Genomic DNA, 15,065 nt, shown 5'->3' on the forward strand with positions numbered 1-15,065 from the left:
GATCTGCCTGGCCACCAATGGCAGGCTGGACAAGGTGCGCCTTTGGCTGGATCCAGCGAGGCTGCCCTTCTCTCCTTTGGCCGTTCTGCAAGCAGATCTTCCCCCTCCCAGCCTCCGCCTCCCTCTCGGGGCGCCCTGCAAGTGCTCGAGAGGGCCAAGCAGCAGCTTACATTGTCGTAAGTGATGGCTGTTGGGTCTCCGTAGGGATAGATGGTGGTGAGGTCCTGGGCCTTGGTCAGGCGCTTGATGGTGCAAGTCTGATGGTGGGCCTGGCACTGCCAGCAGGTCTGTGGGGGCTGGTTGCCGCTTGCATCGGTCATCTCAGGATCCCTGAGAAAGGAAGCCGCAGCACCAACACGTTGCCGGCAGGCCTGGGACTGGAGGCTGCCAGTCTCCTGGGCTCCGGAGACAAAATGATACCCGCAGAGAGGCTGGCCCCAAAGCCTGGGGGGAGGGGGGGGAGCATTGCCATTTCAGGGACTTGTGGCAGAAACACAACAGAGAGCTATCGCTAGTCGGGCGGTATATAAATTTAATAAATAAATAAAAATAAATAAACACAGGAATAAAACCCATAGAACGAGGCACCCTGATTCTGCCCCTCACCTCTGGAACATCCAGCTGCCTTGTTCCAGACTGTGGAAAGCCCAAGGCCTCCCATTCTACCCTTCACTCCCCTCTGAATGGGGGGGTCATCAGCAGTCTTACTCCTTCCCGGTGCCCCCCCCCCGCGGCCGCTCCTCACTTTTTCTGTAGCCTGTGTGCCAGGTACTCATAGCCGTTGGCGCTGGCAGGACGAGGCCGCAGGGGCCCCTTTCGGATGGTTATCATGTGTCTGCAAAGAAGGACAGGAAGGGTGAAACGGAGAAAGCCAGCGCTGCCCCCCCCCCAGCAAGCAGAGAGTTCTGTACTCACGGCCCCGTCATCAGGGTCACAGGCCGGTCACAGGAGATGCACTTCACTCTCTCAAAGAGCTGCCTACAAGATGCAAATGGGCGCAAGTTGCCCCCCAGGCACTTGCTGCTGTGCCCCACCCGAGCACCTTCCCTCCATCCCCACGGGCTGGTCAGCAGCACCCGCCAGCCCCGGCCCCTTCCCCTCATCCCAGGAAGGGTGGCACAGAGCTGGCTGCATGCTTCAAAGGGGGAGGATGCCGCAGTTCTGCTAGGCTTGGCTTCCGCCTGGGCCGGCCCTATTAGGAGCCGTTTGCCTCCGGGTGTGAAGGGAGCAAAGGCCCGGTTCCTCAGCCCCTGCAGGGAGGCTAGGGTGAGCTGGCTCCTTCGTCAGCCCCTGCGCTGCCACTGGAGCTTCTGCGGCCAACAGAGGCCGGGCTGGGCCCTCTGGCAAAGCCTCAGAAGACATGAGGCAGCTTCTCCTCAGCAAGGAGTGGCTGTTGGCACTGCAGGGCGTAGCAGGGTGGGGGTGACCTCCTGTCCTCTCCCAGGTGGCCAAATGGCTTGGGCTGGCCCTCCCAGCACAGAGGTGGCTCTCTGTCCCGGCCCCCAGACACTCACTTCTTAAAGCCAGCAGCACTGTCTGCATCAAAGCGGGGGCCCTCGCTCAGATACTTCTTGACGAACTTCCATACCTCTTCCAGCTGCCTGCTCAGGGGGTCCAGGGCCATCCGGTCCAGCTGTGGGGAGACAAGGAAGGCCAGGGGGGTTGGTTCTTGCAAGGCCGCCTTTGCTCGAGGCCGCCTCACTGCACTTTGTGCCTCAGCGAGGGAAGGCCCGAGGCGCGCCCCTAGCAGGAAGGGTTACCTTGCAGTCCATGTCGGTGAAGAGCTTCTCTAGGGCCTTCTGCCAGTCCTTGTCCTGGAGGGACATCTTCTGCAGCAGGTCCTGCATCATCTCGCTCAGCTGGGTGGTGGCCGACTGCAGCTCCCCGTGGTTCACCTTGGCCTCCAGGGCACTCTTGTCGGCTTTCTGGGGGAGAAGCAGTGAGTCTCCGCTGCCCTCAAGAGCGGGGGACCTGGAAGGCTAGCTGCTCAGCCTAGGAAGATCCCCTCTTCCAGATCCCCTGAGAGTGCCCCCCTGCGGGTTGCTCCTAATCAACCTGGCCCCAACTTGGTGCCTTCTGGATGGCATGGCCACTGGAGACATCTGGAGGGCATCAGGTTGGGGAAGGCAGCCCCCCTTCTGGCAAGCCTTTAACAACAGAGTGCCAGGCAGAAAAACAACAGATCGAGCTTTTCAAAGCAGGCAAGGATGGAAAAACGCTGAATTGGTTGCGTTTCTCCCTTGAAGGGCACAGGTCCTCAACTCCCCCTCCCCACTCTAAAGAAAATGGGTGCTGTCTCCAGATCAGGAAGAGACAACTGGACACCTCACTGGCTGGCAAATCCCATTTACTTGCCTCACATCAGAGAGCAGCTGAGCTCAGAGTGGGAACAGCCACTCCTGAAGTGGGGTGCCTCACCTGGATGGGTGCGAGAGCCCCACCCTGCCCCCTCCAGCTCCATGCGGTTCACGTACCACGTTCATCTCCTCCTGTATCAGGGCTTTGTCCGCCTTTGTGATGTCCAGCTGTTCTAACATGATGCGCATGGTCTGTGGACAGGACAAAAGTCATGCTTCAGACCAGCTTTTGTGCCCTGAGTGTTGAGGCACACTCAAGAGACACCAGTCCGGGGGCATAGAGCTACAGCAGGATATAAGCCCCACTGAAAGGCAGAGATGGGGGGGGGGTTGAGGTCCAGCAGACTATGTTGGACCTTCAAAACCTAAGCCTTGAGGGCATTCAGCTACCATCCAGGTAGGCCAAGGGTGGGGAACCTGTCACCCTCCAGGTGTCATTGGACTCCTGACTTCCATCAGCCCAAACCGGCCAGGCCAATGGATGGTGGGGTGATGGGTGCTGTTGACCACTGGCAAGTGGAGGTCCCTTACCACCCCCACCTGGCCTGCATGTGGACATTGTGCTAGGCAAGTGCTGTGTGCATATATGCTTATGATACCTGTGATAGTGACACTCTTATTACACCACATCGCACAGGGCGAAGAAAGTGTCTCCAAACTAAAAGTCAAATGACATTTGGCACATCTTTAAAATGTTACGATTTTCCTAAGAAAATGAATTGAACAACCCAAACTTTTGTTATCTAATTTTATAATCAAATTTAAGAGATGCTTTTTTGGGGGGGTGGGATTAAAGCAACAATGTTAAGTATCAACTTGTGAAATGTAATATTTTATACAGCTTGGTGTTTTTTTTAAAAAATGCAACAATATATCTAGCCTGCAGTGCATTCTGGGAAGGCCAGGCCAGCTCCCATAGTTGCGTATACTGGAGGCCAGCAGTGGCAGCTGGTGGCCCCTGAATTTACCGGGGTGGCTTGGGGGCTAAATGGAGGCAGAGCCAAGGAGACAGTCAACATGATAATAATGACAATCATCAACAACATTTTGATCATAATCACATCATCAACATGATAATAATGATGATGAAATCATCATCACCTTGAGGATAATTAAGATTAACGCATCCACTGTGGCATTACACTACAGCAGTACACAACAACAGCAAAAGCGCAGTTATCTTCTGCCCTTGTGTGCCTGTGAAGAAGATGGGTGCCTGCCCCGAGGAGCTTACAATCAGAAGTTCAACATGGGAATAAACAGCAAGCGAAGGCCTAAACCCACTTGCATGGGAGTAAGTCAGTGGGGATTGCTTCCAAGCAGACATCTATAGACTTGCACAAGAGAACAGGTCCCTGCCCTGAGGAGCTTACCATATAAAATCCAATACAGAGAAAACAGCAAAGGAAGGGGATTCAGTTCAAGACTCTAGTCCTATACCCGTTTATGCGAGGAAAAGGTCACGTCCACACCATACATTTCAAGCATAGGCCTCCAAAGGCCGGCACTGGATCTCACCCATCCCGCCATTTTTCCTGCTTGCACATCAAGCATCTTGCCTTGCTGGAGCTCTGCATAAAATCAGGGCACCTGAGAAGGAAGGGAAACCCATGCCCCCCACAGGAGACACTGACAGGGAAAGCGCCTACAGGTTCTTTGCCCCTTTTCCATAGCAAAAGGGACGTTTGCCTCCTGGCTGGCTGGCAAACGGCCAGTGGGGGAGGGCGCATGCACAACAGTCTTGTGGCGTGAATGTTTCCTCCAGGACAGAACTCCAGTCCCTGACCTCACAATGAAACCCCTTGCAAGCTCGGCCATCTCCCTCCCTCCCTCCTTTTCAGGGAACACACTTCTCTATGAAGGAATGGGAAGACGGCAAATAAGTGCCCACCAGTTTTGCAAGCTGTTTTTATCTCTCCCCAACCAAGCCTCCTCAACCCCTCCCTCTGCCTGCACACACTTATAAAGCCAGTTTTTTCTTCCCCCCCCCAACTCCCCCCCCCACCAAGCTGGGGCCTGGAAAATCTAATGCTGCCATCAGATGCACAAGCCGCGGAGGGAATCAGGAATCCTGCCAAACTGAGCAGGATGTAACCCCCCCCACACACACATACACAATCAGCTGGGGGTTAAATCCTGCTGCTTTGGCTGCTGGGAGGGAACGGGTGCACACCCAATGCAGGATTTCACCCGTCCTCCCGCCCATCAGCTAATGCCATGTCAGTGGGTTTTTTTTTTTTTTTGAGGAAATTGGCTTCATGGGCCAAATGACCCCTTGGCGAGGGCAAGATTAGCCTGGGTGGGGCAGAGGTTCCCCACCCCTGCCCTTGTATAACTGAGCAGGGAGGCAGATAGGGGCAAAATGAATTGTCTGCCTGTCACTGGCTCTGGCCCCGCCTCCTGTCTTCTGCTTTGCCAGTCCCAATGGGAACCAGCCTCCAGCCTCAGCTGTGCTGGGGATTTGTGGGGCAGTTCACTTTGCAAGACCCCATCAAAAGGATCAAACGTAGGACTTCAGCTTCAGGCACTGGGGGGGCAAGAGCTCTCAGCAAGCCTGCAGCCCCCACTTCCCCTTGTGGGGAGACAGGGGCAGCCCCCTTTGGCCATCGATACTGCCACCCAGGGGAGAGAGCATCTGCTTCCAGCTCAGGCTAGCTGCTCAGCCATGTCAGCGTGGAATTGCCCCGGGAGGGCCACGGCTCACCTGGATGTCTGAGGTGCTCTTCATCAGCCTCTCCACCCCCATCTGCAGCTTCTCACACTGTTCCTTCAGCTTGCGCATCTGATCCAAGGCGCCCTGCAGCGACTCCTTTCCCTAAGGGAAGCAAGCGACGGGACTCAGAGATGCAGCTTGGGATGCTCGGGATGTTCTCCTGGCCAGCAGGCTACAGCTGGGCCAGGTGGGCCATTGCTGCTCCCCTCCACTGCCATCTGCATCTGTTCCAGGTCTGGCCACAACCTTTCCCCTAGTCCAGGAATTAATGGGGACCAGGGCCTTCCGGAATTAGGTTTGGGTTAGATTCGGCAGAAGATAAAGCAACAGGAAGGCCCCCTGCGTTGAGGCCTAAACACTGTGCATGGCTGCACTCAACTTCAGGATGGCCCGCCCTTCCTCCCTCCACTGCCAGAGTCCCATTGTCCTTCCACGCCGTGCCTTGCAGGTGGAGCAAAACCAGCATCTTGCATCCCAGAGGCTGGAAGAGTTGAAGGAGCAATTGCCAGCCCCTGAGAATATTTTCTCCAGGGTGGCTGGGTGTCTTCGATAGCATTAAAGTGCAGGCCCTCATAACAACAGCTCTCCTACCCAAAGACGGTCCAGAGCAGCCTTCCCCAACCTGAGGCCCTTCAGATTGTTTCAGACTCTCATTCCCATTGGCCCCAGTCAGCACAGCCGTCTGTTGCTGGACCAGGAGGCACTCCAGTCCAACACATCTGCAGGCACCAGGCTGAGGAAGGCTGCCTCCTGGCAACACCCCCGAGGAGTGTCCAAAGATCCCCAAAAAGCATCACCCCCAGTTTATGAGGATGACGGGAACGAACGGTCACAGGGAGCAGCAGCCATCAGCAGGCCGCCTGGATTCACACGGCTGATCAGCCATGATGTTCGCTGGATGACCGTGGGCCAGTCACTGCCTGGGCCTGGCCTCCCTGGCTGAGAGACTGCCATGGGCCAGGCCAGGTTGGCCCCCAAACACATGCCCACATCTTACGCCACCGGCAAATATTGCTCCTGCTGTCCAAAAAGTACTGGAGCTGGAACGGCTGAAAGGCCCCCACAGGTTTCCTTCACATGACGGAGTGTGGAATTATCCAGCTGCTGCTGCTCTTTGACCCAAGGTCCTCTGACAATTTTTACTCCCAAGTAAGCCTCCTGGAACATTAATTAGTAGCTTCCTTTTATTGCTCTCTGTTCTGTTGTGCATCAGTGACAGATTAGTGAGGAAAAATTATTGTCTCTTAATTTCAGTACCTCGACCCTGGGTGGAGGTGGGGTGGCGTTGATTCCCAGTTTCCTTTTCTGCTTTCCCCTTTTTAGTTCCTTTATAGCAAAACCGTTCTATTTCACTATACTAAAAATAATGATCAGAAGAAATATGTAATGAAAGCCTCCTCCACTCTACAGAAGCAGGAACTGTCATTCAGGAGCAATAAAGATGCAACAAAGAGGCTATTTGTCATTAATCTTTCTGGGCGGTGTGGGTTGATTTGCAGGTGGGTGGCATAGATGACCTTCTGGAGTGCCTGCTTTGAAAGTCACCTTTTCATTCTGGCTCTGAATCCGCTCCAGCAGAGACTTCAGTTCAGATGGGAACTCGGAATCTCCTGGAAGCAGAAAAAAGACTCACAGTTCAGTTGCCTGGTCCTAACTCTGGAGAATCCAAGGAAATTGTAAAAGAGGATGCCGTTGAGCATGAACAGAGCACATTCCCTGACATGATAGCACTTTTCAAGTATTTGAAAGGTTGCAGCACAGAGGAGGGCCGGATCTCTTCTTGATCGTCCCAGAGTGCAGGACACAGAATAATGGGCTCATGTTGCAGGAAGCCAGATTTCACATGAACATCAGGAAAAACTGTTAGAGCCACACGACAATGGAACCAATGACCTAGGGAGGTCGTGGGCTCTCCGACACTGGAGGCCTTCAAGAGGCAGCTGGAGAGGCACATGTCATGTGTGCTTTGATTTGGATTCCTGCATTGAGCAGGGTGGCTGGAGTCGATGGCCTTATGGGCCCCTTCCAATGCTATGATTCTATGATTCCTCACTTGGCCCGAGTTCAGCTCCAGCCTGGCCCACCTGTTGCCACCCACTGTTCCAGGAGCACTGAGACGGGGGTTGTCTCACATTCTCTGCCTCGGTTGGAAGGTGGCAACCCCAGCTGGGGGTCCCCCCCACCCCCGGGAGCAGCAGCCTGCAATGTTATGGCACGGAGGACTGTTCCTGCCCCTCGCTGTGCCTGGGTCACCTAAGGGCTGCGCTTCGCTCTGGGGCCTCACCTCCAAGGCCAGCCCAGTGCTTCAGCTGCTCCTCCAACTGAGCGATGTGGGCGGTGAGCCCTTCGTGCTTCTCGGGCAACTGGCCCAGGACAGCCAGCATCTCCCTGGATGACTTCTCTCGGCCCTCCTTATCCGGGTAGCTCTGCAACCCAAACAGACACAAGCCCACTTGAGGCACGGAGAGAGGCAGAGCTTGCCAAGGGTCCGGCAGGTGGATCGAACGGCCACGGGCTGGAAAGGGCATCCCCAAAGGAAACACTGGTCTCCCCCCCCCAATCCTACCTTCAGGGTGATGTGGGAAACTTGGGATGTTGCGGGGCTGTGGGAGCCGCTGTGGCCTGCCCCAGCCATCCTTCCCCCAGCGGGGCAAGAAAAACCGCTTGCCCATAAGTCAAGCCCAATTTTGCTGCTCTTCCCATGCCACTCATTGCCTTCCGGCGGACAAAACTCATCCTTGGCCAAGAATGCAGAGGCTTCAAATCTGCACTCAGTCATCAAACTCACTGGCTTGATATTATTATGTCATAGGCTCAGTTTCCGTGCCTATAAAATGGGAAGAAATACCAGGCCTGTGAGTATTTCATGACCACTCTGTGTGCTGGCACAGACATCAGTCTGAGACATCCAATGCCCCATCGTGAAGGTCAGACTGACATGATGACCCCACGGAGGCCAGCTGCAATGCAAACACAGAGTTGGAGGTTAGTGGGTTTCCTACCAGCTAAGGATTCAGACCAGGTTCAGAGCCTGACGCCAGAGATCTGGAGACCGCTGAGCCTCAGGCTGATAGACAAGAGCCCACAGAACTGCCTCCCACGGGGCAGAGGCAGGACCCCACAGGCACCTTCCCCTGGGGAACCAAGTACATCGCCGGTTGAGTGGCGCAGGGAGCGTGTCGGATGGGAGCTGATGGGATGGAGGAGTGTCCATCTTCGTGCCAGATTGTTGGCCCTTTCAGAATGAAAAATTGCCTACAGGGGGCGGAGCCTGGGAGAGGAAGTCTCCCGGTGCAGAGGCTCAAAAAGGCTCAACCTGCCCTCAACCTTTGCCAGAGCAGGTTGCTTACCTGGAGCTGTTTGTGGTCCTGCAAATCCTGGCCCACTTTACCCCATGGGATTCAAGACCAGACTTGGTGCAGGACACAAACTCTCAATTAAGCCAAACAAAGCCAAGGTTTTTCTGGCCCTTCAGCTGTGAGGCTGGTCTTGAAACGGGGCGAGATCTTGGAGGCACGTGTGCGGATGGGGGGGATTGCCACTGTCATTGCGGTGGGGCCTGGTTTGTGCAGAGGCTTGACCTGCCACCTGCTCTGGAGCTGGCAATTGCCAGGGCCCCAATCCTACCTTCAGGGTCCTTTGAGATGTTGTGCCCTGTGCCCAAAAGGCTAAGGGGACATGGTGGGCCCCATGACAGAGACATTGGGGGATGGGGTGGGGCTTGGCAGGCCTTCCATGTGAGAGGTATATCCGGCAATGTCATCTATCCTCTTGATACACCTGGCTGAGCTGGCTGAGTTCCAGGCCACGCGTACGATGAATGCAGGAGCCTCTCTTAGGCTGAGCTGGACATTGGTCCCCCTGTCCTTGCACTGCCTTCTCTGACCAGGAGTCACGTTCCAGGTGGCCGGGCAGAGAGATCTGTCACCCGCTACCCCACCCTTGTTAACGGGAGGTGCCAGCGGCTGAAGCAGAGGCTTTCTGCAGGCAAAGCAGGTGTTCTGCCACTGAGCTGTGGGCCCCCTCTCTCTTCTGCAGGACTACAGGATCTCACACAAGTCAATGTGGGCCACCAGGATGGAGAGAGCTGCCTTTCTGCTTCCGTTCTCCTGGTTGGGAGTAAAGCACCAGCGCATGTTACAAGCGACCTGAACCAGTGGCAACAGAGAGAAAGGTAACCTATTCTTCCCTGTGCGGATTCCTCCTCAAGTTTTTGCTGTTTTTGTAGGCTTTGCTCCTCCCCTTCCTTCCTGTCTCTGTTCTCAATTAGTTCAGTAATGGCTCCCTGAGTGCAGGCACAGCGCCACTTCAGCGTGTATGACTTCACCTCTTTGTAGTAATAAACCTTAAGTTTCTTTATTCTTTCAGCTGCCAGTCTTACCAAACGAGTTATTCCTGCACTCTGTTGCAGTATATTTGTACCAAAACCTCTTAACGCTACTGCCTTCAGCGGAGGCACTTTCCCTGCTCCCCCCCACTCACCTTGCCTGTGAGCATCTCGCAGAGGGAGCTCCAACGCACCACATCGAAAGAGTCTGGGGCTGTGCTGGTGAGGCCCTGTGCCAGGAGAGGAGGAGTTGAGTGTGTGTGTGAAGAAGCAGCCCCTCCCTCATTGCCTAGCCTAGCGATCAGGCTTGCTCCCAAGGCAGAGAAAAACTGGGGGCCCTCCCATTACATAGCCAGCTGGGCTGAGGGCTCTTCCTGGATCTTCAGCCGCTGCACTGGCACCATGCGGAGCCACTTGCCTTGGGTGGAAGAGTGGCTGGGGGCAAGGGGAGGAAGCTAGTCTCCCCTCCATTGTCTGCCAGAACAAGCACATTCCCTTGCTAGGTGTTGCTATGCCAGCTGAGTGCCTGTTGCCCGCTGGTGCCCGGCTGGGCACTTTGGTGAAGCATCAGAAGGCTTGTGGTGGCTGTGACTCTGCAGAGGCAGCTTTGAAATGGGCAACCCCGTGACAGGCCAGTCAGGCGCCCAGAAGGGATGCATCCCTGTTGCCCTGGATTGCTCCATCTTGGCCCAGATGCACAAGTGACGTTTGTTTGTTACATTTGTATACTACCCCATAGCCGAAGCTCTCTGGGCGGTTTACAACAACATTTGAACTGGTGGTCCAAGCTGAGGGTACGGGAAAAGCATCCTGTCTGCTTGCAGGCTTGGTGGGGCGGGAGTGGGGGTTCACTCACCAGTTGTTCTCTGATTTCCTCCATCATTTTGGCCTGCATATCCAGTTGCATGAGTTGCTCCTTCATTTCGTTTACATTGAGCTGTTTAGTCATTATTATTATTATATTAAAAAATTATACTACTTCATATAATAACCTCTAAGCAGCTTACAAGAAAACAAGCAAAAACTGACATTGATTTCTCTCCCCCCCCCAGATCTAGATGAAATCAACATAAAACTATATAGCAAATAAAACCGAGCTGTATACAAAACTTAATTAGTCAGAGTCCAGGAAAGTTTGGGTAGACATAAGTTTTTAAGAGCAATTTAAGAGTCACGACTGCCTCCACCACACAAATGAGCCAATGAGGGCATGCCAGAGGGTGGGTGCTATTGCCAAGAAGGCCTGCGCCTGTGTTGCAACCACTGGTTGTGGAATGCCCAGCAGAGTCCCCTTGTACGATCTTAAGGACTGGCTTGGCTCATATCAGGGACAGTGATCTGCTGGGCACCCTGGTCCCAACCTGTTTAGGGCTTTAAATGTCAACAACAAAACCTTGAACTTGGTTTGGTAGCTAGCAGGCAGCCAGTGCAGGTCTTTCAACACCAGGGTTATATGTGTCAAGCTGGGCGTCATTCTGAGTGTCTGTGATAAACCAGCACTTGGGTTCATGAACTGGACTGGAGGATGCAATGAAGGTGGCAAAGTAGGCCACTTTGCTGCATTCACCCCCAAGCAGTTGGCACAATTATGTGCTCTTATGCAACTTTGGTCGCCCCCACCAGGCTTGCGCTGTAGCCCTCTCTGGGCCTGTTTACTGCCCTGTAACAATGCCTGAGATCCACAGTGCCACAGAGGGCCCCCAGGGCCAACTGTGCCGATAGCCCACTCTGCCTCACCAGTCCACAGAACAGAACTGCTGCTACTGGCTGCTGCTGCTGCTACAAAGAGAGGCTCTGAACATGTGCAAAGTGCCTTCCCATACCTGATGAGTAGCCACAGCTGGGCCTCATCTATCTAGGGCTGAAGAGAGGCACTTCTTCATGTGGGGGCCCAGTCCAGGCAGTCTTCATACTCAGTACACCCCCCTCTTTTCCTCTGCTCCCCATGCTCTTCCCTGCCCCACTGTGAGATGCTGTTTGTGGCATCATGCAAAATGAGGGGCACATTTTCTGGGGATACTCACCTTAGTGAAGTGATCCTTCAGCTGCCCCAGCTCTTCCTGAAAGTTGTCAGTGGTTGTTTTCAGGGAGCAGATGTTGTTCAGCAGATCTTGCAACGTATTCATGGCCTACACAGGACAAAGCTAGACTTAGCCATGGCTAGAACCAAAGGGATAGCCTTTCAGGGCCTTCATCTCATCATGACTGCTGGGCCTTTGCAATTACCTACTTACTACTATCTCACACGTACGCTGAGGCTAGTTGGCACCATGAGATAGTGGGGCAGCCTGAGGTGGCCACTTCAAGGTGGCCCAGGCAAGCTGGCCGGGAAAGAGGAAGGAAAGGGCAGAGGTGGCGCTCCTCCTCAGGAAGGAAGGCCCCTTACCTTCATCATCCCTTCCTCGTTCACTTCCATTTTCTTTTTCAGCTGCATCATCTGCCACATGTCCTGGGCTGGCTGGGCAGTGCCTTGGCTGCGGGCGAGCAGCTGGGCAGTGTCAGGGGCATCGTTCAGGAAATTCAGCTGCCTCTCAATGGCCGTAATTCTGCCATGCAACTGATGAAAGATAGAGCTGGATTTCCTTGCGATTGGGACCATTTCGGAAGAGGCTACAGAGGCAGCAAAGCCTGAGGGCGGCTTAATGAAGTCCAGCTCATCATCAGTAATTTCTTTCCTTGTGTCTTGCAAATGGAGATGATCCAGGAGGCTGTGGAGGAATAAGTGAAGGGCGTTGAAATTGACATTGCCCAGTTCTGGCGTTCCAATGGCCAAGTTGATCAGCTCTGCAAAGGAGATGCTGTGGCTCATGTTCCTCGTGGCTGCTGGCCTCCAAGAGTCAGGCGATGAGCGTTCCACTGGCTCTGACACACAGAGGTTGGCTAGTTGTCTTAGGGATGCAACAGTAACACAGCCTGATGAGTTCTTGGTTAATCAGTCACTGCCGGGGGCATGTGACTCCTCTGAGGACTGCGCCAGGCACACTGCTTGGAGTTCTGCTTGGCGTGGAAAGTTTCTGCTGGTTGCTAGGAGACCCTGGAATGCGGGAAGGTCTGGAAGATGGACAGCACAAGGAATGTGCTGGGTTTGTCATGAATGGCGTGAATCACTGAAATACTTGGACAACAGCCCAATACTCAAATACCTTTCAGGGCCAAGGGCAGGTGCTACTGGAAGGAATGGGGCACGGGGCGTGGAGCTGGTTGCTGGAGCCTGGAGGGCCTTGTGGCTTGTTACCTAGGGAGCTGGATGGCGGCTTGCCAGTCCAACCCATTTCGCCACTGCCAGTAAAACTGGAGTCACAGGCGAGTACAAATGCTGCTGCTGTTGGAGGAGGCATAACATGCTTTCCTCAACATCTTTGAAATTTGTTTATAAACCACTCACATTATAATATATCAGACTGGTGAACAGAAAGCCAAAAATATGCTTAAAACGTACCCAAAAATAATACAGTTAAAACAACAGTGCAGCACTAGAAGATGATCAGTGGACAATAATTAAAATCTTGATTCAGAAAAGCTTGGGTAAATAAAAAAAGTATTGAACATGTGTCTAAAACCGTAGGTTGTTGCAGCAGGCCTTGTCTGCAATGGTAAGGAATATTTCTTCAAAGAGGAAGGCCAAACAAGAGATGGATCGATTCCATAAAGGATGCCACAGACCTGAACTTACAAGATCTGAACAGGGTGGTTCACGACAGATGCTATTGGAGGGTCGCCGATTCATTGGGTCACCATAAGTCATAGTTAACTTGAAGGCACATAAAATGTAAATGTACAGCCTTCAAGTTGATTCCGACTTATGGCGACCCTATGAACTGGGTTTTCATGGTCAGCAGTATTCAGAGGGGGTTTCCCATTGCCTTCCTCTGAGGCTGAGAGGCAGTGACTGGCCCAAGGTCACCCACTGAGCTTCATGGCTGTGTGGGGATTCGAACCCTGGTCTCCCAGGTCGTAGTCCAGCACCTTAACCACTATGCCACACTGGCTCTCCAAAGGCACATAGCAACAACATTTCTTGAAGGGCCCCAGCACTGAAAGCGCTGCTGGTGGGGCCAGAAGGCTAACAGGAGAGCTTGGCCGACTGTTGCTGCTTTTAGGTGGGAGTCAGTCACATACCAGCAACAAAGCCGCTTCCCCAGAATATCACACTTTCTGCGATTTACCTTACCTCTCGTCTGCCTTATTGTTTACAGCCATAGGCCATCACAATCCGGGAATAAAAAAACATGCGCATGGGTAATTCGCAAGTAAGGCACATATAACAAAATCGCAAAAATTATACATAGAATTCACACTACCCGTTACTCCAGTGCATGGGGTGAACCTAGCCCTATGACAAATCCCTGCCAGCTGTTTAGTAACAAGGCGTCCGGATGTGCTGCGTAGTCTTGTCCTTTAAAACTGTTGGACACTTCAAGGAAGTATTATTGACCACCGTTACAAAAGGGTCATAATGGAGAGTATGAGAGGAATATGCACTAGCAAACAGGGGCCAACACTTGCTTCGACGACGCCCCCCCCTTAGCGCCCCCCCCCCGGACGAGCGCAACTGGGGGGGCGGAGTTCCGCACGCGCGGGGGGCTTGCTGGGAGTTGTGGTTTGGCCCAGCGCGTGCTGCCGCCCACGGCTCAGCTGGGCCTGCGACAGGAGGGACGAAGGCTGGCTGGCTGGCGGGTGAGCAGAAGGTGACTCACTCGCCCGCCCGCCGGTTTGAGGCGTTCCCCCCCCCCCGAAGGCTGCTTCTGATGCAATTACTCACGGGGCTGGGGCGGCCCCCCTGCTGCCCTGGCAAGTGACCCGGCGTGGCGGAACGGGCGGCTCGCCCTGCGCTCGTGGGTGCGGCGCTGGATGCCGCCTGCGCTGGGTGGCCCTCCAGGAGGCCCGCGGTGGGGTGGGAGGGAGGCGGCTTCGAGGGAAGGGGGGCCGTGCCCCCTCTCGGCCCCGCCCCGCCCCGCCCCGCCGGCTCTCCCTCTTGCTTGGGGGACGCCCTTCGCCAGAGAAGGGGGGAGGCGCCGCCCTCTGGGCCCCCCAGCTTGCGTCAGCCTCCTCCCCTCCTGCTACCGAGGGATACGCGGGATTTTGTGGGGGGGAGGAGCTGCCCGTCCCCACCACGCGAGCGTGGCTGACCTGAGGACTCCCCACTGCGGACACCGGGAACTCCTTTCCGGGCCAGATTCCTCCTCTGGGGCGTCTGGAGGCTTGGCTGGGGGGCGGGAGGGAAGCCAGTCACGCAGCCACACCTGTACAAAGCCCTTTGCAACCGGGGCGCGTCTGTGCGGGCCTCAGCCGCCCTGGGCGAAGGCTACGCCTTGCCTGCCCCTCGCGGTTCTCTCTCTCTGCGGCAGTGCTGACGGGAGGCCTGCAGGGGCGCCCCCGCCGCCGCCTTCTCGCCCCGCAGGCCTGATGCCGCCGGAGAAAGGGGCATTCAGCAGCGGCAGGAGGCGGCCAAGGCGGCACTCGGATGGGGAAGGGATTGGCCCGAGTTGGGGGGGGCGCTTCCAGGGACAACGTCACGACCTGGAAAAGCCAAGCGGGGGGACAACGCCCCCCGGCCCTCCGTTGGCTCTCCTTCGGCCCCCGTTGGCCGTTTTTACAGACTGCTGAATTGGCGCCAGGGAGTTTGGCTTTGGGGGCAGCTTCTTCATGGCTGCTGCCTCGTGTGGCA

General features: G+C 55.0%; 1 protein-coding gene across 3 annotated transcripts in view; it reads right to left on the reverse strand.

The window, feature by feature from the left end:
* C17H16orf96 (chromosome 17 C16orf96 homolog) overlaps positions 1-14,836 on the reverse strand; it is a 20,504-nt gene extending 5,668 nt beyond the window's left edge. Inside the window, exons 1-14 of one of the 3 annotated variants that reach the window (XM_061600254.1) lie at positions 14,528-14,836; positions 11,784-12,448; positions 11,422-11,526; positions 10,254-10,334; positions 9,553-9,627; positions 7,355-7,496; positions 6,616-6,680; positions 5,062-5,172; positions 2,475-2,549; positions 1,761-1,925; positions 1,515-1,633; positions 916-978; positions 746-835; positions 171-330 (exon numbers count right to left, since the gene is read on the reverse strand). In XM_061600254.1, the coding sequence (XP_061456238.1) occupies positions 171-330; positions 746-835; positions 916-978; positions 1,515-1,633; positions 1,761-1,925; positions 2,475-2,549; positions 5,062-5,172; positions 6,616-6,680; positions 7,355-7,496; positions 9,553-9,627; positions 10,254-10,334; positions 11,422-11,526; positions 11,784-12,206 (1,674 nt within the window). In that variant the 5' untranslated portion in view covers positions 12,207-12,448; positions 14,528-14,836. Of the gene's footprint in view, positions 1-170; positions 331-745; positions 836-915; positions 979-1,514; positions 1,634-1,760; positions 1,926-2,474; positions 2,550-5,061; positions 5,173-6,615; positions 6,681-7,354; positions 7,497-9,552; positions 9,628-10,253; positions 10,335-11,421; positions 11,527-11,783; positions 12,449-14,159; positions 14,409-14,527 lie in introns of those variants that run through there. The other 2 variants (XM_061600255.1, XM_061600253.1) reach the window with 2 other exon arrangements.
* Between the last annotated feature and the right edge of the window lie 229 nt (positions 14,837-15,065).

This window comes from Rhineura floridana, chromosome 17 (assembly GCF_030035675.1).
Source record: "Rhineura floridana isolate rRhiFlo1 chromosome 17, rRhiFlo1.hap2, whole genome shotgun sequence".
NCBI lineage: Eukaryota > Metazoa > Chordata > Lepidosauria > Squamata > Rhineuridae > Rhineura > Rhineura floridana.